This window comes from Alligator sinensis, unplaced genomic scaffold, assembly GCF_000455745.1.
Source record: "Alligator sinensis unplaced genomic scaffold, ASM45574v1 scaffold866_2, whole genome shotgun sequence".
Taxonomy (NCBI): Eukaryota; Metazoa; Chordata; order Crocodylia; family Alligatoridae; genus Alligator; species Alligator sinensis.
In genome coordinates, this window is record NW_005841900.1 from 100311 (window position 1) to 120282 (window position 19972).

A 19972-nucleotide genomic window follows, 5' to 3' on the forward strand; every position below is an offset into this window, starting at 1 on the left:
AGCTATAGTCTAACCCCTCACTTATGGCAGAAACCTTGCTTTTGCTGAAGGAGGCTGATTTACTTGTGAGTGAAGCAACTGAGATATGGTAAATTTATCCCTTAAATTATTAAATATGGTGTAGGGGCTTTCAACTGTACCTGTATCCTTATCCAGATTTTATTGGCCTACCACAGAATTGTTGTCAAGTTAGCAGGAAACACCCTCAATTTATTATTTATATTGATCCTTTCTTTCACAAAATAAATGAAAGATGTTAATAAGGCATCTCAAAAGTAAAGGAGAAATATGATTTTTCCAATATAAGGAAGTGACAACCAATACTCTCTACGTGACCAGTGTTCAGGAGACAAGAGCTCCAATGCATCTGTCATTTGTAATATAACCCCCCAGTCTCCATCCTTTTTAGTTTTATATACAATGAGAGGTTTCCAATTCCTGTCACAACACTGAAAAATGGAGGTGGTATATTCATTGCTAAAATACAGCTTGGAAATTATGAGGAATTCAATCAGAGCGCTGAGATTACAGCAGTCTGAGTAGATTTGTGAGTTTTGCACATTTGTATCAAGGCAACTGAGAAACAGCTCCAGCAATTTTGCAAAGCCTAGCTCTGACTGACTAAAGGCAGTCAGCCAAAGGTTAACATGCTATCTGATGGAAAAAATAAGTTTCTAGTGATTCTACAAATCTCACACCCCCAGAATAATCAAGTGCAGGAAGCACATGATTACTAAATTACATTGCATTACATTACATACACACAGAGTATCCGCCATGCTTTGCATTTTGCATTTTGCTTGGCTGAGGCCATTACATTTCAGTATTCTGCAACTGGTTCTAGTATATCAGTTTACTCAAGTAAAAAGTAACTTAAATCCTGACATGCTAGATATTATGGTAATGCATATCTCTAGAAACTCAAAGCTAAGGGCTCTCTATTAATACTTTCTCTTTCCATAGAGTTAAGATTTTACTTCCCTGGAGGGTCACAATGCTGTCATTAATGACAGAACAGGACTGGTTCAATTCCATTTATTTTGGAAGCTGATTAGATTCCCCATAACTCTTTTTTGCTACACTGGCAGATGCACAAGTTATAATCAGTTATCTCCTTCATTCTGATAACTCACTACAGCTACCTTCATCTGAGCAATGACACTCTTTGTTATCAGCACTTAAGTTAAATATAGTTTTGGTGTCTTGTGACACAGGTCAAACTGTCAAAGCAAAGATACTGATGCCATGTAAGACATGACAAAATGGCAAAGAGATTGTCTGCAGGTGATACAACAGAAAAGACAGCTCCTGCGACTCCAGGACCAAACCCAGATGCATGAGAACAGCACTGTTTGGAGATAGGGAAGTACCAGGGGGTGAGTTTCCAATCACCGCCTTAAGCCTGGCCACAGGATCCTGACACTGTAGCTTATGGTATTCTGTACTGCTCAGTACTCAGTAAGGGTGCACTGATAAAAGATTTTCTTGGCCAATACCAATAGCCGATGATTAGCCAGCCATATTGGCCAATGCTGATCTGATAACAGATATTTAGTAATAGTGCAAGGCATTTTAAACTACTGACACAAATAAGACTTTCTGTTTGTTTGCTTTGTATTTATAACACACACATGCCTCCTGCCTGCTTTGGCCCTCATAAGGAAGACGGTGACCACTTCATTCCCACATACATCACTCCCTCATCCATGGCTCCTACCTGCATCCCTGCTCCCCGTGCAGCCTGCGCTGCCATCCTGGGCAGGTAGAGTAGACCTTTGTATGGGCAGTGACACCAGGTGCGTTTGGAGCCCCAGAGCACACCAATGCCTCAGTGCCAGTGGGCCCCACGCAGCCGAGCTCCCCCTGCTGCCAAGGAGAAGTCACTTTTGCGAAGGCACCTGGTGCCTGGCGGAGCTGAACGTCCCTTGTGCAGTGTCCTACCCGCCCGTGCACAGCCCAATGTCGCCGTGGCAGCCCCAGCACTCAGACCCCTGCTGCTCTGAGAGCTGTCTCAAGAATATATATATATATAAGCTAGACTTGGAATTCTTGAGACAGCTCTCAGAGTCCATACAGTCTAGGGACATGGTTGTCATGGGAGACCTAAACTACCCTGACATCTGCTGGGAGAAGCAGTCAGCCAAATCCAACCACTCACATAGGTCCTGTACGCAGGTTAAGAACCTTCACCTAACTCAGAAGGTACATGGTCCCACTAGGGTGAATACCTTACTGGACTTGGTGTTGGTTATGGGGGAGGACCTGGTAGGGGAGCTGCAAATTCGTGGTCACCTTGGGGACAGCAACCACCAATCAATCGAATTCACCATATGGTGTAGGGTGGGTAAGGTAACTAATAGGGTGGAAGCGCTTGACTTCAGGAAGGCTAACTTCAGTGTGCTTGGGAGTCTAGTCAATGACGCACTGCAGGATAAGAGTATTGGTGAGATGGGAGTCCAGGAAGGGTGGTTGTTCCTAAAGGAAGCGATCCTTCAGGTGCACAGGGAGACTATCCCAGTACGAGGGAAAAGGGGGAAAGGAACCAAAAAACTTCCTTGGCTAAACAGGGAAATCCAGGGGAACCCAAGGGCAAAAAAGAAGGCATATAGGCGGTGGAAGCAGGAGGAAGCTACCAAGGAGGAGTATACCTACTTGCAGGGAGGCAGTCAGAAAGGCCAAAGCAACTACAGAGCTGAGGCTGGCAACATAAATTGAAGACAACAAAAAGTCTTTTTTTATAGGTATGTAGGGAGTAAAAGGAAGGCACACAGCAGCATAGGACCCCTACTGAACAAGAAGGAGCAATTAGTGACCGACAGAGGGGATAAGGCTGAGCTATTCAATGAGTTTTTTGCCTCGGTGTTCCTGAACAGGGGTCAAGATAAGTCTCCTAATGGGCTCTTAGACAGGCATCAGTGGGACACCAGCCCACCAACTGTCAATGCTGACTTGGTGCAGAGTCACTTGGATAGACTGAATGTGTTTAAGTTGGCAGGTCCGGAAGCGCTGCATCCGAGGGTACTGAAGGAATTGGCGAGTGTCATAACAGAACCACTGGCACAGCTGTTTGAGCACTCCTGGCACTCGGGTCAGGTCCCGGAGGACTGGAAAAGGGCCAATGTGGTTCCTATTTTGAAGCAAGGGAGGAAGGAGGATCCAAGCAATTATAGGCCAGTCCCACCTCACCTCCATCCTTGGAAAGGTCTTTGAAAAGGTTATGAAGGATCATATTTGTGGGAGCCCAGAGGGAAAAATAATGCAGCAGGACAACCAGCATGGATTCACTGCAGGCAGATCATGCCTGACCAATCTGGTTTCATTTTATGACAGCGTCACACAAAGCTTAGATGCAGGAGTAGAGGTGGATGTCATTTTCTTGGATTTTAGGAAGGCCTTTGGTATGGTACCTCATCCCATTCTCATAAATAAATTAAAGAGACTGTGACATAGATGTTTACACATCTGGTGGGTGGCAAATTGGCTTAGCGGTCATACCCAGAGAGTGGTAGTAGATGGGTCGGTATCAACCTGGAAGGATGTGGGTAGTGGGGTCCCACAGGGTTCGGTCCTCGGATCTGTACTCTTCATTATCTTCATTAGTAACTTGGATGTGGGTGTGAAGTGTACCCTGTCCAAGTCTGAGGATGATACTAAATTGTGGGGTGAAGTGCACACTCCAGAGGGTAGGGAACAATGGCAGGCAGACCTGGACAGGTTGGAAAAGTGGGCAGTACACAATAGGATGCAGTACAACAAAGACAAGTGCAGAGTGCTGCACCTAGGGCACAACAATATCCAGCACATCTACTGGCTAGGAAGTGAGCTTGTCAGCAGCACAGAAACGAAAAGGGATCTCAGAGTCATAGCAGACTCCAAGATGAACATGAGTTGTCAGTGTGACAAAATCATCAGCAAAGCTAACTGCATTTGATCATGCATCAACAGATGCATGACGAATAGATACAAGGAGGTGATACTTCCCCTCTATGTGGCATTGGTCAGACCGCAGGTGGAGTACTGCATCCAGTTTTGGGTGCCGTACTTCGAGGATGTTGATAGACTCGAGAGGGTCCAGAGAAGAGTCACTCATATGGTTAGGGGCTTACAGGACAAGCCCTATGAGGAGAGACTGAGGAACCTGGACCTCTGCAGCTTCCGCAAGAGAAGGCTGAGAAGTGATCTTGTGGCTGCCTACAAATTCACTAGGGGGTGCAGCAAGGGATCAGAGACGTTCTGCTCACCAGGGTGCCTCTTGGGGTAACAAGGAACGACAGTCACAAACTGACAGAGAGCAGATTTAGGCTAAATACCAGGCAAAACTTCTTCATGGTACGGGTGGCCAAAATTTGGAATGGGCTTCCAAGAGAAGTGGTGCTCTCCCCTACCTTGGGGGTCTTCAAGAGAAGGCTGGGGAGGCATCTAGCTGGGGTCATCTGACCCCAGCACTCTTTCTCGATGATCTGGTGAGGTCCCTTCTGACCCCAGCATCTATGAATCAGTGCACCCCTAGTAATCAGTGTTGGGAAGCAGCCAAAATGTGTGCTTGTGATCTATAACCTTCCCCCCCATTTTTTAAATAAAAAAGTTTGAAGTTTCAGGGTTAAGGTAGTCATTACTGGCAGGGGAGCCCAGGCCTGCGTGACTGACCTGAGATGCATCAAAAATAAGTGCAGTCACACCAGTCTCGACATTGTTTCCCTAAGAACAGGGTTTACATGGATAACAAGACTTTCTGATTTTGGAAGAGCTGCGAGCTGAGCTCTAATAAGATCATTGTGATAAAGTACAGAGCTGGCCTGCAGATGACAAAGACAGTCCAGTAGTTTTCCAAAGACAGTCCCATGTCAGTCCTAGGAAAGAAGGACCACACGCCGGTGCAGAGGGAGGGGATAGACCACTGGCGGCCACCAGGGTGAGGGAGGAGCCGGATCACAAACTCAAACGCGGGAGACAAGAGCTCTTGTGGGCGATATCTTTTATTGGACCAACACACAGGGTCGAGACAGGCCCAGGGAGGCTTCCTCTGCTCCCTGCCTCAGGCCCGCAGCCATCGCCTCAGCTCTCCCGCACCCGCGGAGCTCAGCACAAAACACCAAACCCCATTTTTCAGTGTGCCAAGAGCACAGGCCCACTCCGCGCGCCGGGCCGCAAACAGCCCCGGCCCTCCCCAGGCCTCGGCGCAGCGCTGCCAAAGACTGCGGGCCGGAGACCAGGGCAGCGGTGGCCCGGCGGCCGGGCGGGAGGCGGAGGCGATCCTGCACCCGTCGGACAGGGCCCAAGGAAGCCGGCGCAGCTGTTGGGCCCCCGCCGCCTGCACCAAGCCGGCCGGGAGAACTCAGGACGCCTCGAGCCCCGCTCCCCCCGGCGCGGGCAGCGCCCAGGCCCCCTCCCCCGCCCACTCACAGGGGCCGGATAAGCAGCTGGTCGCTCTCCTCGGCCGGGATCATGGCGTCGGCCTTCCTCTTCGCCGACATAGCGGCGAACGGGCGCAAAGCAGCGCGCTGTGTCCCTCGCCGGCACCCACACTCGGCGCCCCCAGCAGCTTCCGGGCCGAGGGGGACCGGAAGTGGAAAGGTACTTCCGGTTGCTGAGGCTGGTTGCTGTGGTGAGGAGTTTGCCGCTTATTCGGGGCGTTGTCCACGTCCCGCGGGCTGGGAGCAGCGGCCCCGGCCCGGTGCTGCCCTCTACCGCCGGGATGAGGCTGGGGGTAATCTGGGCGCGCGTGCGGGGGCCCTTGCGGGCCGGGCCGTGACCCCCTTAAAAGGATCCTGTGGCAGCCCAGGGTGCTGCGGCTCAGCCTGGTTGAGAACCGCTGCTCTAAAGCTTGTCATTGAGTAAACCTGTTTAATCAGCTGCTCTGCTTCCGTGTACCCTGTTCAAACTGCATTATTAACTTTAGAAAATTATCCTTGCAACAGTTTTGTGAGCTAGTCCGTTAAGCTATAGTCCTTCCTGTTCTTACGCAGAGAGAACCCCAGACAAAGAGAACTTGGTAGTATTTTTGTACTATTTTGTTGAAGTAGCAGAGTAGGAAGAGGTGGGGCCGGTTTTGGTTCCTAGGTCCGTCCTCAAAAATCACGGGTCGAGTGGCTTTTAAGGTTAGATAGAGAGTCCATGCTGGTGTCTGGGTACTGACTAATCTTGGCGATGTCACATGACCAGTTTTTCCCCTCTCTCTTGTAGAATTTTCTTTGATCTAATTATGGTGAAAAATGTTCAGGAAAGGGAAAAAACGACACAGCAGCAGCAGCTCACAAAGTAGCGAAATCAGCACCAAGAGTAAGGTAAGCTGAGGCTGGTCTGCAGCGTCAGTCTGTAGAACAGTTCTGTCTGCTGTGATCAGACGGTTCTGTGGTTCGTTCAGCGGTGACGTTAGAAGTGGGATGTTTGTGAAATGGCAGATTCTGCAATTGAGAGAATATTTTCTGTTTCACCTGTCCTTAAAGTTGTGTTTTAAGATAACCAATACAACACCTTGTCCTAAGGTGACCTGATGAGGAGATTGCCTGATAGACTTAAAACAGTCTGCATTTTCAGTTTAAGAAAGGATGATAGATCATTGCAGCAGAGTGCCAATGCAGGAGAACTTCTTTGGACGTACAGCTGTTCACTGGCCAAGCTGAATGCTGTGTAAAAAGTATGGAAAGAGCATGCTAGTTGGGCATTTCAAAGGATCTAGCCACACATCATCTCGGGGTGGATTTGATCAGCTTCGTTGATAGATGAAATTAACAACATCCTACATAAAATTGCTTTCTATGCATTGGATTATTGGATCTAATCCAAATTTATTTTCTGAAATTAGTATTTGACCTTGAATGACCAATGAAATAATTGTAATTAGTCGATTGCAACTAGTTAGCATCTTTCAGGATGCAAGTTTCTCATTGTAGACTGCATCTTTTGGCATATACAATAGGAAGCACAATGTTCATGTATAGCAAGTAATTTTTTTGATCTGTCAGTTGGCTACCTTATTATGGATAGTTCATGTTAATAACTTTTCCTGAAATTAACAACTTGGTTTGTTTTCTTTGTAAAGCAAAGGAAGACTAGAATGAGCAGTTGTGTGTGCAAATTAGCATGTTCTTTTTCCACTATATGGCCAGTAACTCACTACTAAGTTCAGCAGCTATGCCTTCAAATATGACAGCTTTCTGACAGCACAAGAAAAGGAGTTTGTAGGAAACATTCACTTTTTTCTGTATTAATTATTAACAAGAACTTTCACAGCAGCATTGCAAAATGTTATTGAATTTGGTTCTTCTGAACAGATTAACAAAAAGACTGCCTATATTTTATGCAGCATTTCTTTAAAACTCTTTGAAGTGGAAGGTCTGACAGCCAGTAAGTATAGTCTGTCAAACTTCAGTGTTAAGAATGATGAATTCAGTCTTCCAGATTTCCTGAAATGTTTGGTATTTCTAATATACATCTCATTGCTAAAGGTCGCATCGCTTCAAATGCTAATGACAGATCTGCCCTTGCCAATTTCCCAAAGGTTATGTTACAGTCAAAGGAAAAAAATTGCAGGCAACTTCTTTAAAGTTCATTTTTGCTGAATTTTTGTCCATTTTTTAAAAAATGTTTTTGTACTTCATTAAACCCATGTGTAGTTTACATCATTATAAATGAGACCAAGACAGGATAATGCATGCCCAGAAAACTTTATTATATTAATCCTTCTGAGAAGTAGGATTAATATAATATTAAGGGGTTTTTGGCCTTGTTTCATTGGATTGATCTGATTGCTTTTAAATAGATTAAGACATAAGAGTTAAGATGCTAACAAAGTGTATGGGGTAGAAAAGCTCAAGGTCAATTGTTAAAATGTTCTTAACGTATTGCTGCTTTTCTCCCCCTTTAACTAGTCTGTAGACTCCAGTCTTGGTGGACTTTCCAGATCTAGTACTGTTGCCAGTCTAGATACAGACTCCACTAAAAGTTCAGGTACGTGTCCAGAACTGGGATAGGTTCACCAGGAGGGGATTGATTTATAAATGTGTGTGTGGGAGGGAGAAGGAAAGAGATGAAAAATGTATATTCAAGTTATGAATTACACATTTACACGGCCAGTTGAGCTGTCAGTTTGTCTCCTGACAAGCATTTGCCCATTCAGAGCGCATGAGGTGCAAGTTGAAGTGTAGAGCCATAAAGAAGTTGCACAAAAAGTATAGCAGAACTGGGGAGAGTGGTCAGAGGTGAGATGTAAAGAGGTGTAGCAGCAGGCATGGACCTGATATACAGTGTATATTAGGCCCTGGAAGTGAAGTTCTGCCGAGACAGAAAACTGTTCCAGTGTTTGAGGTAAAGGTCACTGAGTGTTTCTGTTGACTCAGAACTTCAGAGCAGGTTTTGGCCACAGAGACCTGGCTCTGCATTACATACATAATCACCAAACCAAAGCACAGAGGGGAAATACCTGGTAAACTTATTCATTTAAGCAGCTTATTGTGGCTACAGCAGTAGCAAAAAGATTTAACATTCTCATCTCTGAAAGCACAGTTTTGCCATTTAGGAATTGTCTCCTACTATCCAACAGTGTGCTAACTCTCATTCATGTAATGTTTCCACATACTGGTTTGAAGAGGCCTGTCAATGGAAATAGTAAACAGTGGACTTTCAGTGGTTCTGTTCTCAGTAGTGGCAGATAACAGAACAAGGTTCTGTTTGGTTCACCACTGTTCTCAGTGGTGGCAGATAACAGAACATGGAGCAAGGGAGGATTTAGGTTGGATATTAGGAAAAACTCTCTCACTAGGAGGGTGGTGAAACACTGGAACAGGCTACCTAGAGAGGTGATAGAATCTCCATTCTTGGAAGTTTTTAAGGCCTGGCTCATCAAAATCCTGGTTGGGATGATCTAGTTGGGGATAGTTCTGCTTTGAGCAGGGGGTTGAACTAATAACCAGCTAAAGTCCCTTCCAACCCTGTTTTTCTATGATTCTATGAAAGTAAAGTTTCCTGGCACCAAAAGAATAGGATTACTGTTTGGGTAGAACGATTGTTCCAAATTATATTTCTTTCCTTATAGGAGAAGCAAAGATTTCTTAGGGGGATCTCTCTTATTGGACCAACTCTGTAGTTGGGATAAAGTCAGAAAAGCTTTCAAGATCAAGACATTCTTTGTCAGGTCCATTTCTGGACCATCATGACCATCTCACTTTTATGCTACCATTTCCTTATAGGACAAAGCAACAGTAATTCAGATACCTGTGCAGAATTTAGAGTTAAATATGTTGGTGCCATTGAAAAACTGAAACTTGAGGAGAGCAAAAATCTGGAAGGGCCCCTGGACTTGATAAATTACATAGATGTTGCACAGGTAAGTGTGTTATGAATGTGTTGGAACATATTAAACTGATATTTCTTCCTCCCATCTTTTATTATGATCTGATGGCCAAAATCTAGACAAGTAATTTACTGTAGCGATACATGGAGTTTTAATACAGCAAGCCCTAGCTAGTAGTTGGAGGGGGGTGCCTTCAAAGGGCAGATCTGCAGGAAGTGGTGGGACTAGCTAAGTAGCATCAAAAAGAAAAAAAAGGGGATCCTGACTACTCTTGGTCACTTAAGATTGTGATGCGAGAGCCAGAATAGAATCTATGGTACTTGCACAATCAAAGGCTTCTTTTGTTAAAAGACTAATCAGGATTCTCTTCACAAGGTCAGTTAAAGCTTTAACTGCCTCTTGGACTTCAGAAACAAGGCGTTTGCAATGCTAGTACATAGCCACTTGCACATATTCCCAGTCTTGCAACAAGCATTGCCTGCATCTGCTTTCTTCTCATAAGGTAGTTGACTCACAGGACAGACACAGAGGTAACATAAGAAGCCTCATTCTTCAGAATGTCTTTTCTCACCCTGAATAACTGGATGAACTGCACCATTTGCCAGAGAGAGAGACAAATTTTTACAATTTTGTAGGACAAACCCAAGCATAGCACCTGTATTCCATGCACTAAGGATGGGGAAAAGAGCATACTGATTTAAGCTGAAGTTAGTTTAACAAAGCAAATGAAGGCCATCCAGTGTGTATATTCACTGTCACTTCTATACATTAAAGGTTGTTTTTTTTTTCTTCCAAAGCAAGATGGAAAGTTACCTTTTGTTCCTAGCGAAGAGGAGTTTATTATGGGAGTTTCCAAATATGGTATTAAAGTCTCAACATCAGATCAGTATGTAAGTGACTCTTCTCAAATTATTATTTTTTGGGTGGAAGGTGGGGAATTCTGGCACAGCACTGCCTCTGGTGCTGCAGTCCTTCCACAGTCACACCTTTCATCCAAGCCAGCAGGTATTTCATGTGTGAGACCATGTTATTTAAATCCCATTGCACTTTCAAGAAGGCAATAGATCCTTGCTATGGTATCTAAATTAAAAACCTTTTATCCATTGCTTTTCTGGCTTCAGCCTGAAAGAGACAAGTTGATGAAGACTAAAGCAGTTTGCACTTGCTTTTTTTAGTCTTTGTACCTGTGCCACCCCACTGACATCAATTTGTAGTTTAGAAACTTGGTAGCCATAGGCCCTTTATAGATATGATATTGCTTGTATTTGATGCAGAGAAAAATAAATTGCATTCCAGAATAAGTTAAGAATGTATCATTTTTACTAAGCATTTTACTAAGCACAGTGTTCTAGGATTTCTAGGTAAGAATTTAAAAGCCAATGTTTTGTGTCTTGAACAGCTTGTCTTCTAATTAAAGAAATGAACTGACATAGGGATACAAGATACTTTTCCCCAGTTTATTTGACCCTATTTCTGTTTTGTTTTTTGTCCTATCACAATCACTACAATAGCATTTTTATCCTTTACCTTTTCTCAAGGAGTCAGATGTGTCATAGAAGCTGTTACCAGGGGCATGTAAGCTTCTCTTCTGTAAATAACTCAAGCTGAATATTTTTTTCTGAAATATATTAAAGTCTTGCAAAAGGCAGTTCAAAGCATACAAGACATTTAAATAGTACTCTTTGCACTGTTTCAGAAAATCTCTTCTGCTACTTGGTTGCAGGATGTGTTACATAGACATGCTCTGTATTTAATTGTGAGGATGGTCTGCTATGATGATGGTCTTGGAGCAGGCAAGAGTTTATTGGCTTTGAAGACAACAGATGCAAGTTATGAAGAATTCAGCCTCTGGTTATACCAGTGTAATAGTCTGGTAAGACAGTGTGTTTACACTAATGGGTTTAGGGATCAGTGTATTTTTATGTCCGATTTGGCCTTCTAGCCAATGTTGTCTTTATCTGTGGTGTTTCTGAACCTTTCCTTGTATTCTGTACAGTTGGGTGGGACAGCTAAGGTACAACCATTCTAGCACAAGGAGGATTATGTGACTTCAAAGAATAGCCTCCACTTTCAGAGATAAATATTCAGATTAATTTAGGTCTAAAAATCACTATTTGTTACTCTCTAGGGAGAGGCTTCCTTAAATTCTTCAAGTAACATCCTTTCGATTATTGTTCTAGGCCAGAGGTATCAAACTCACCCCTTGGGCCAGATTTGGGCTGCCAGGCTACTGACAGCCCAGATCTGGAATACAGGATTGGCAGCAAGGCAAGTGGCAGTTAATGCAGCCATTGCCTGTCCCCCACCACTGATACTCATTGCCAGTGAGGCTCCCTGCCCTACCTCCAAGTTCCTGGCCCCTGTACAAGCTGCAAGGGTCAAACAACACTGTTCCACAGGCCCCAAGTTTGACATCTCTATTTTAGACATTCAAAAGCAGTGAAAAGGCTGTGCTGTCCCCCCTGGGCACAGGTAATGCTGGAGCATTGTTATGGAGAGCTACACCCTACACAGAAGGGACCATGTAGGGAAGAAAGGTGGAGACATTGCTCTCTGTGAAAGAACAGTTTACCTCCTTGGAGGCTGACATCGGCTCCAGAAATAAGCAGCTTGAAACCCTCTGGGTTAAGTTGCGGCCGGGGTGGGGGGCCCTAACTGTGGCTGTATACTACAGACCACCAAACCAGGGGGAAGAAATCAATATGGAGTTCACCTGAGAATTAACTGAGGCCACATGTGCACGTGACATGGTCATCATGGGTGATTTTAATTATCCAGACATCTGGGAGGAACACTAGGCCAAGTTGGATCCGTCACCATCCTTCCTGACCTGTGTTGAGGAGCCCTTCCTGATTCAGGAGGTGCATGGGCTAACCAGAGGTGATGCTGTGCTAGACTTGGTCCTGGCCAAAGGAGCCGACCTGGTGACAGACTTAAATATAGAGTGAAGTCTGGGTGACAGCAACCATGAAACCATCATGTTCACTGTCTGACATAAGGCAGACAATTCTGATAGCAGGATTGAAGTTTTAGACTTCAAAAATGCAAATTTCAATATGTTTAGGTCACTAGTAGGGGAAGTACTGTGAGACCAGGGACCGAAGGCAAAAGGCATGCACGAAAAGTTGTTGTTCCTTAAGGACACAATCCTTGAAGCACAAAGGAAGTCTGTTCTCATGCAGAGAAACAGTAACAGAAGGGCTGGGAAGCCCTCTTGCCTAAACAGGGAAATCACGGTCCTCTTAAGAAAGAAGAAAGAGGCTTATAAACAATGGAAGCTTGGGGCAGGCCCCAAAGAGGACTATTCTTCTGGCCTGTATTTTCAGGGAATGGATAAGAAAGGCTAAAGCAGCGACTGAACTTAAATTAGCAACAGGAATCAAGGACAACAAGAAGCCCTTCTTTAGGTACATAAGGAACAGGAGGAAAACAGATCAAATGGGAGTGTGGGGCAATTGCCCAACACTCAGGAGAGCTGGTTACTGGCACCCAGGAGAAAGCTGAACTCCTGAATGACTACTTTGCCTCGGTCTTTCACCAGAACAAGGGGAAAACCACGCCAGGTAAAGTAGAGAATGAGCACAGTAGGAGTAACTGCCTTCCTACTATTGCCGTAGAATTCATATATGACCAATTAAAAAATTAGACAAATACAGGTCAGTTGGATTGGATGATCTTCCTTCGAGAGTGCTGAAGGAACTGGCTGAAGTCATTGTGGAACCCCTGGCGAAACTCTTCCACAACTCCTGGCACTCTGGAGAAGTCCCTGAGGATTGGAAGAGGGGCAATATTGTGCCCATCCACAGGAAGGGCAGAAGGGAGGACCCAGGTAACTATAGGCCAATCGGACTAACTTCCATCCTAGGGAAAATCCTAGAAAAGTTAATCAAGAAGTCTATCTGCGACAAGCTTGGAGAAGGTAAGATTCTAAATGATAGCCAGCGTGGCTTCGTTGTAGGCAGGTCTTGCTTTACCAACCTCATTTCCTTCTACGACCAGGTAACTTGCCACCTGGACATGAGAGAGTAGGTTGACATTGTATACCTAGACTTCCAAAAGGCCTTTGATCTAGTATCCCACGATGTTCTCACAAGAAGATTGGACGATTGTGGGCTGAACTAAAGTCAGGTAGGTGAGAAACTGGCTGCAGGATGGGACCCAGAGTCTCGTAGTGAATGGATCTGTCATTCTGGTGAGAAGTGAGCAGCAGTGTCCTTCAGGGGTCGGTGCTTGGTCCAGTACTTTTCAGCATCTTTATGAACAATTTGGATGTGGGTTGAAGAGCTCACTGGCCAAGTTCGTGGATGACACCAAGTTATGGGGAAGTGTGGTCACACTTGAAGATAGGCTACAGATACAGGCAGACCTAGACAGGCTAGCAAGGTAGGTGGATCAGAATCTGATGAAGTTCAATGTCAAGAAGTGTAAAGTGCTCCACCTTGGGACAAGCAACCCCCAACACACCTACAAGCTTGGTGGCACCAAACTGACCAGCACCACGAATGTAAGGGACCTAGGGGTAATAGTAAACCACAGTGATATGAACATGAGTCGTCAGTGTGATGCTGTAGCCAGTAGGGGAAATAATACTCTGGCATGCATCAATCGATGCATCTCCAGCAAGACCAAGGAGGTGATTCTTCTGCTCTACTCAGCACTGGTGAGACCGCAGCGGGAGTACTATGTACAGTTCTGGGCACCGCACTTTAACAAGGACGTGGTAAAGCTTGAGAGAGTCCAAAGAAGAGCCACCTGTATGATCAGAGTCCTACACAGTAAACCATACAAGGAAAGGCTGAGGGATCTGGGACTCTTCAGCCTGAGGAAGAGAAGGCTGAGAGGGCACCTGATAGCAGCTTACTGCTACACTAAGAGAGTACATCAAGGGCTTGGTGAGCAACTGTTCACCAGGACACCCAAGGGGAAAAGTAGGAGTAATGGCCACAAACTCCTGGAAGACCATTTCAGACTCAACATTAGGAAAAACTTCTTCACGGTCAGAGTCTCTAGACTGTAGAATAAGCTCCCTCCAGAGATGGTGCAATCACCTACCCTGGAAATCTTCAAGAGGAGACTGGATGGTCATCTTGCTGGGGTCACCTGACCCCCAGTTATCTTTCCTGCTTGGTGCAGGGGGCTGGACCCTATGATCTTCCACGGTCCCGTCCGGCCTTACAATCTATGAATAATGCTGGTGGCTTGACAACTTTTCATGCATGTGCAAAGATAGCATTTAGCTTTTTTTAGCTCTGCTGGGAGGGAGCAAGCAGAAACTTTCAGTACCACACAGCACTGCTTAACAAGTAGGAAGTGTTTTCTCCTACATGTCTAACTAAACTATGAAAGGTAGTTATTTTCAGGGCATTATGGTAGTACATGAGATCTAATTACCATGCCACTAAACTTTGAGGATGATTTGGAAACCAGGGTTCTCAGGATTACACTCTAAGTACAGATAGTATTACAGGTAACAGTGCTGAATTGACTTTTTCAAACAAAAAAGTTTTATACCCCCCAGATGACTTCAAACTAACTTGAGTTGTATAGAGCTTGACTGCTAAGTTATTCTATACTGAAAGATCCTGGCAGAGCCAGTTGCACATCACACACATGAATGAGGCTTTTTTCCCCATAATATTTCATAACACAATAGCTAGAGAAGAAAATTCTAGCAGAAACATCTGTATAAGAGCATTTAAGCTCAATCCTTTTTGAGAATAATTCACTGACTTTTTATTCTTATAAAATGTAGGAACAAGCACAAGCCCTCTGCAAAGTATTGTCAACAGCCTTTGACTCTGTTTTAACATCAGAGAAGTCTTGAATTTCTTCAGCTGTCATATGGGATGCTTCAAGAATGCTTTGTACTGAGGAGAAGGGCAGCCCCCTTTTGTGACAAAACCAACTAAATCAAGCTTTTCAGAATGGAACACGTGTGAACTCTGTCACTGCTTGGACAGGATCATTAACACTGCACCAAGGAGAACCACACAATTTTGTATATATAGAAGTTTCTTATGTTGGTCTGCAGCCATTAGAAAATGACAGCTCAAGTCTGACTTACCTGAAGAAGTCATTTCAGAGTTCAGACGTCATCTTCCAGCTCATAAATTTGTGAATAATGCTGACTTTTTTCTAATTGTCAAGTTTGTATCACAAATAGTATTTTGTACAGGAATGTAAAATAAAAGTTTGACATTTGTCTTCTAACTGCTGCATGCAAAACAGATATCATGGCTGTTGGTTCTGCTTAGACCACATACCAAAAGTAGCTGGTGTGAAAGTACATGGTTATGGGATTTATTACAGCTGAGAGATCCCAGAGCTTCAGCGTTCCTCTAAGTGCACATACACATGACCATACTCCACAGTGCTGAAGCTGCTGCATGTATAGTCTCCTACTTTGAACAGCTTATTTGTTTCGGAGGCACAAACTGTACAAAGAGAGGCCAAAGTTAAGCTGATTTTAAAAGTAGTTTTATTTTTCCAGTCACTTAACTGGTTAACAAGAGTAAATTCTTTTATTAATCATGCTCTAATTATAAATCACTGCATTCAGGACATTGAAAATAAGAGTTGATTTTAGGTTATACAATATATACAGTTGCTCTGCAACTAAACAAAATAATAAAACGACTGAATTGAATATTATACATCTCAAGTAGCGTTCTAAGCTGCATTTTAAATGTTATTTGCTCCTTTTTCAACAGTTAACACAGCAACCTAATAGTTTGCCTAGACACAGATTGTTTTGAATCACGATCTCTTGAAGTCACCTTTGACACAGGTTAAAATTTTGAATCAGATATTCTTGATTTTATATTATAAATAGGTATCTACAGTCTTCAAAATTAATGCATTTTCTGCTGGAGGAGCAAACCTTGCGAAAGCATATTATTGAAACCAAGGGCATTTTTTCTTATAAATTCATCATTGGATAGTTAAGGGTTTAGTTTCCTGCACAGTCAGTGCCACCAAATAGTCACAAAATGAGAAACCAGAACTTTTCAGAAAACTAATAACCATAATTAGGATTGTGACATCTGAACATGTACACCTTTTAGCACAACTGAAGTTAATTTTGCATCAATATTTAACCTTGATGCCATATAAAAGACTGCAGGCTATTACAGATACTATAAGATTCTGTGTTAAAAAATACTGTACATAGGAGAACTGTGCAAAATAATATGCCCATTTACTTTCTAGACTCTATCTGGGATAGAAACATACAAAAGTGTCTCAAACTGAACATATCAGTAAGTGAATAAAATGGTAGTGCTAAACTATTACTCTATCATTTTTACTGGGAACTTTGAAAATGCAGACTAATTAGTTTCAAAATTTGCAACACAAGTATCCTGAAACATTCCAGTTTATTCCCTCACATAGACTGCAACAACAGCTGCTAGAAGAAACGAAAGTTAAATGTGTATCTGGCTGCACCCATACAATACCAGGCTCTCTATCACTGAACCATTTTAGGAATGGTGATGTAAGGGTAGGTCTGACTGTATCAGCATTAATGCCATTTGATTTTTCTTAATATAAGCATATGCATTGGGCTGTTTTTTGTCCCTAAACACGAAGTGGCCAATTTATACACCATTTGTCAGAAATTCAAAGTTCTCTTGATAAATATAGAGATACAATAGTCACAAAACGTGATCAAAGCCAATGTGACCTAGACATTGATTTTTCTAATCCTATGCCATCAGTTGTTTCCTGTAGCATAAGCAAAAAAAACCGGTACAGTATTGCAATATACAAACATCAAAATGACATTGGATTTCTAATGTTTTGTAGAACTGCATCAATCAACTGGGAACTAAGAATGGCTTAGCCTTTTTCACAAATTAGTAAACAAACAAGGTTAACAACAGTGTAGCTACCATATGTGGCTATATTATATAAATACAGAGTGAGTTAGCAAACTAATATTTGTTTGCAAGGTAGTAGTGGCACACCTAAAACATTGTATGAAATAGGACGTAACATGGTGTACTTGTGAGCTGTCAGATAACATATCCTTAGTACAGTATTTAAGTGTTCCACCAAATATGTTCTATGCATGTGAACATGTTCCTGTGTGACTAAGAAAATTCAAATACAAAAATTAAACACCATAATACAATTTTAAGAAATGTTCTGCAATCCATCATCCTTAGCTAAGTACATTTCAGGAAGTGCAGTTTTCATATCCTTGAGTTAATTTAGTAACTCAGTAATATTGCTATAGGTTCAATTAACCAGCAGTAGTCACATCAAATATGATTGAAAATGGATGCAACATACGGAAAGGACATTTCGAAACTGCTTACGAACACATGCAGCATAGAAAATGAAACAGGTCTCAAGCTCACAAAATTAGAACTAGAAAGTTCAACATCTAACACAGATTTCAGATAACTTTAAGCAAATATCTACATCAAATCTGAAAGAAACATCTCCTGTTATGGTGATCTGAAAGATTTCTTAGCTTTTACCTGGCCAAGATACCCAAGTTCAGAGTTCAGGGAGATTTTTTCAGCACTAGATGCCTTTTCTTTTATGAAAACCTGATACTGCCAGGTGCTGAATGTTCCAGACTCAGAAGTACTCAGCAACGTGCAGGTTTAGGCTCTAACACTTCAAACATTACACAGAGCTAACTGAATCCATTGTCCTGTTTTTGATCTTAGGATTTTCAGTGAGGATGAGGATACAACACTGAACTATGGTATTTCCAGGTTAAAAAAGTCGAAAATTAATTTAAACTAAAAATATTTGTAATAGTTAAGTGTTCACACATTTCCATGTATTTTTACTGTTTTAATGTATTTCAGTTCACCGTGGAAAAGATAATAGGAGTAACTATTTTTTTAATGTAAACAATTAATGGAAAAATTTATACAGAAAAAAACTTTTTAAGTTCCAAAGTCAGAACTGCTGTAATGACATGTCAGCTACAGTACCTAGGACTCCAAAGCATTCTGGCAAGGAGTTTGCAGGTGGGAAGATGAAACAAAGCAAATTTGATTTCTACAGCATTTGGAAATGAGAAGTTTCTCCATTTGTCAGTAGCAGTTTAGTCAACAATAAAGTGCACAAATGAAACAGGGAAAGCTCCTTTACGATTAGGATCCCCATCAATATGGCCAATCTGGAAAGACATAATTTTGGTTTTCTCCTGTTACAAAAATTCAGCATATTCTCAAAAACAGAATTATAATATTAACATCAAAGCAAATGCTAAAGCCTATCAGGCTCCTGTGAACTGCCCATGTATTAGGACAGATCACCATGCGTCTCAGTTATTGAGCCAAACTTTTAATACAGTAAACAGAAAAGAAAAATAATACAAGGGTTGTGCATGATTTACTGCTCTGATACAGATTTAAATTGTAGCTGTTATTACTATTTTTTAATACCATGTGACGTCCCCAAATGAGAATGAGGCCACTGCTGTGCCAGGCAGCATTCCCTCTAAGCTGCGCAGGTGTGCTCATGCATGGCTGTGCACGCCATGCAGCTTAGAGGGAACACTGGTGCCAGGCACTGAACACACAAAGGAGAGTTCCTGCTCCAAAAGGAATTTAAAAACTTGTCACCTCTGCACAATGGGGTTTTTTTTAGGTTAATAAAGCTACTTCTTGTTGTGCCAGCAACCTCATGTTGTATGTGAACCCTTATCAGGAGCCTCTGGACAAAGCAAACAGGTGAAGAACCAAAACATAGCTCTTCATGTGCTGCCCCTGGTGGAGCACACAGGAGTTTTAAAGCACTTTGGAATATCTCAGCCCCCTGCTCCTCCAGGACTCTGTTAAACAGTTTCCTCTCCCCGCGAGTTAAAATCCAAATGGTATAAGGAAAAATAAAGGTTAAACATGGGTATTTGGCCTGCATCCTAAAAAAAGGTTACAATCAGTTTTGTTATAGTAGTTTTGCACTCTTCTTTGATACCCAATATGAACAAGAATAAAACAAAAGCTTTCACAGGTAACCACCTTTCCTAGGGCCCTGTATTCACTGATTAGATTTTGAAAAGCAAGTAGATAAGATTCCTAGTCAATAGGAAATGGAAGCACTAGCTTTGAGTGGAAATCCATAAATGGATGGAATTATTTTGTGGCAACTCAGGGGTGGAGCAGAAGAGGCCTCCTGTTGTGAGCTCCTAGCCTCAGTAATGTTAGGCCAGCCAAGAACCAAAATCAACCAAAAAAAAGCCATCTTCTATGGTCTGTAGTACAACTCTCAAAACAGAAACAGTATCAGAATTCTAGGATTTCCCAGGTCCTGTAGATGAGTTCCTCATATCACATATTCTCAAGCAGAAGCTAAGTCATCAGAGAGGCTAAAAAATTAGCTGAGTTCAGGTTTGATCTCATTTTGTGGGAAGTACAAGGTCCTCTAGAGTCAGGCTACTCTGCATTTATGTGCCGCTAGAGCAGAGCTTTCCAAACTTTTTATGTCAGTGACACACTTTTTAGACATGCATCATTTCACGACACAGTAATTCAGTTCCGGGGGAGGGGCCAAGGGAAGCAGACGCAAGTAAGGGAGCTCCGCAGTGCCCTTCCGCAAAATTTTCTGCATGTCGCGCGACACACTTACACACTGCCGCTGACACACTAATGTGTTGCGGCACACAGTTTGGAAAGCTCTGCGCTAGAGGAATTTTTTTTTTCAGTGCAGAAGCAC

At 43.0% G+C, this 19972-nt stretch overlaps 3 protein-coding genes across 11 annotated transcripts in view; 1 reads left to right on the top strand and 2 right to left on the bottom strand.

The window, feature by feature from the left end:
• CPSF3 (cleavage and polyadenylation specific factor 3) overlaps window positions 1–5561 on the bottom strand; it is a 38945-nt gene extending 33384 nt beyond the window's left edge. Inside the window, exon 1 of the mRNA XM_006018407.3 lies at window positions 5404–5561. Coding sequence (XP_006018469.1) covers window positions 5404–5474 — 71 coding nt within the window. The 5' untranslated portion in view covers window positions 5475–5561. The remainder of the gene's footprint in view (window positions 1–5403) is intronic.
• ITGB1BP1 (integrin subunit beta 1 binding protein 1) lies at window positions 5465–15502 on the top strand. Of its 6 annotated transcripts, none has more exons than XM_025197599.1 (8): window positions 5465–5574; window positions 6184–6284; window positions 7872–7950; window positions 9189–9325; window positions 10094–10182; window positions 10831–10867; window positions 10989–11165; window positions 15045–15502. In XM_025197599.1, the coding sequence occupies exons 2-8, from the start codon at window positions 6213–6215 to the stop codon at window positions 15114–15116; spliced, it is 663 nt and encodes a 220-aa protein (XP_025053384.1). In that variant the 5' UTR covers window positions 5465–5574; window positions 6184–6212; the 3' UTR covers window positions 15117–15502. The 6 variants fall into 6 exon arrangements, with proteins under 6 accessions (XP_025053384.1, XP_025053383.1, XP_025053382.1 ...); XM_025197598.1 differs by having other exon boundaries at window positions 5474–5605; XM_025197597.1 differs by lacking the exon at window positions 5465–5574 and adding an exon at window positions 5580–5707.
• A 126-nt stretch (window positions 15503–15628) lies between these two features.
• ASAP2 (ArfGAP with SH3 domain, ankyrin repeat and PH domain 2) overlaps window positions 15629–19972 on the bottom strand; it is a 115616-nt gene continuing 111272 nt past the window's right edge. For all 4 annotated transcript variants that reach the window (XM_014517314.2, XM_025197595.1, XM_025197594.1 and 1 more), the window contains one exon: window positions 15629–18434. In XM_014517314.2, the coding sequence (XP_014372800.1) occupies window positions 18360–18434 (75 nt within the window). In that variant the 3' untranslated portion in view covers window positions 15629–18359. The remainder of the gene's footprint in view (window positions 18435–19972) is intronic.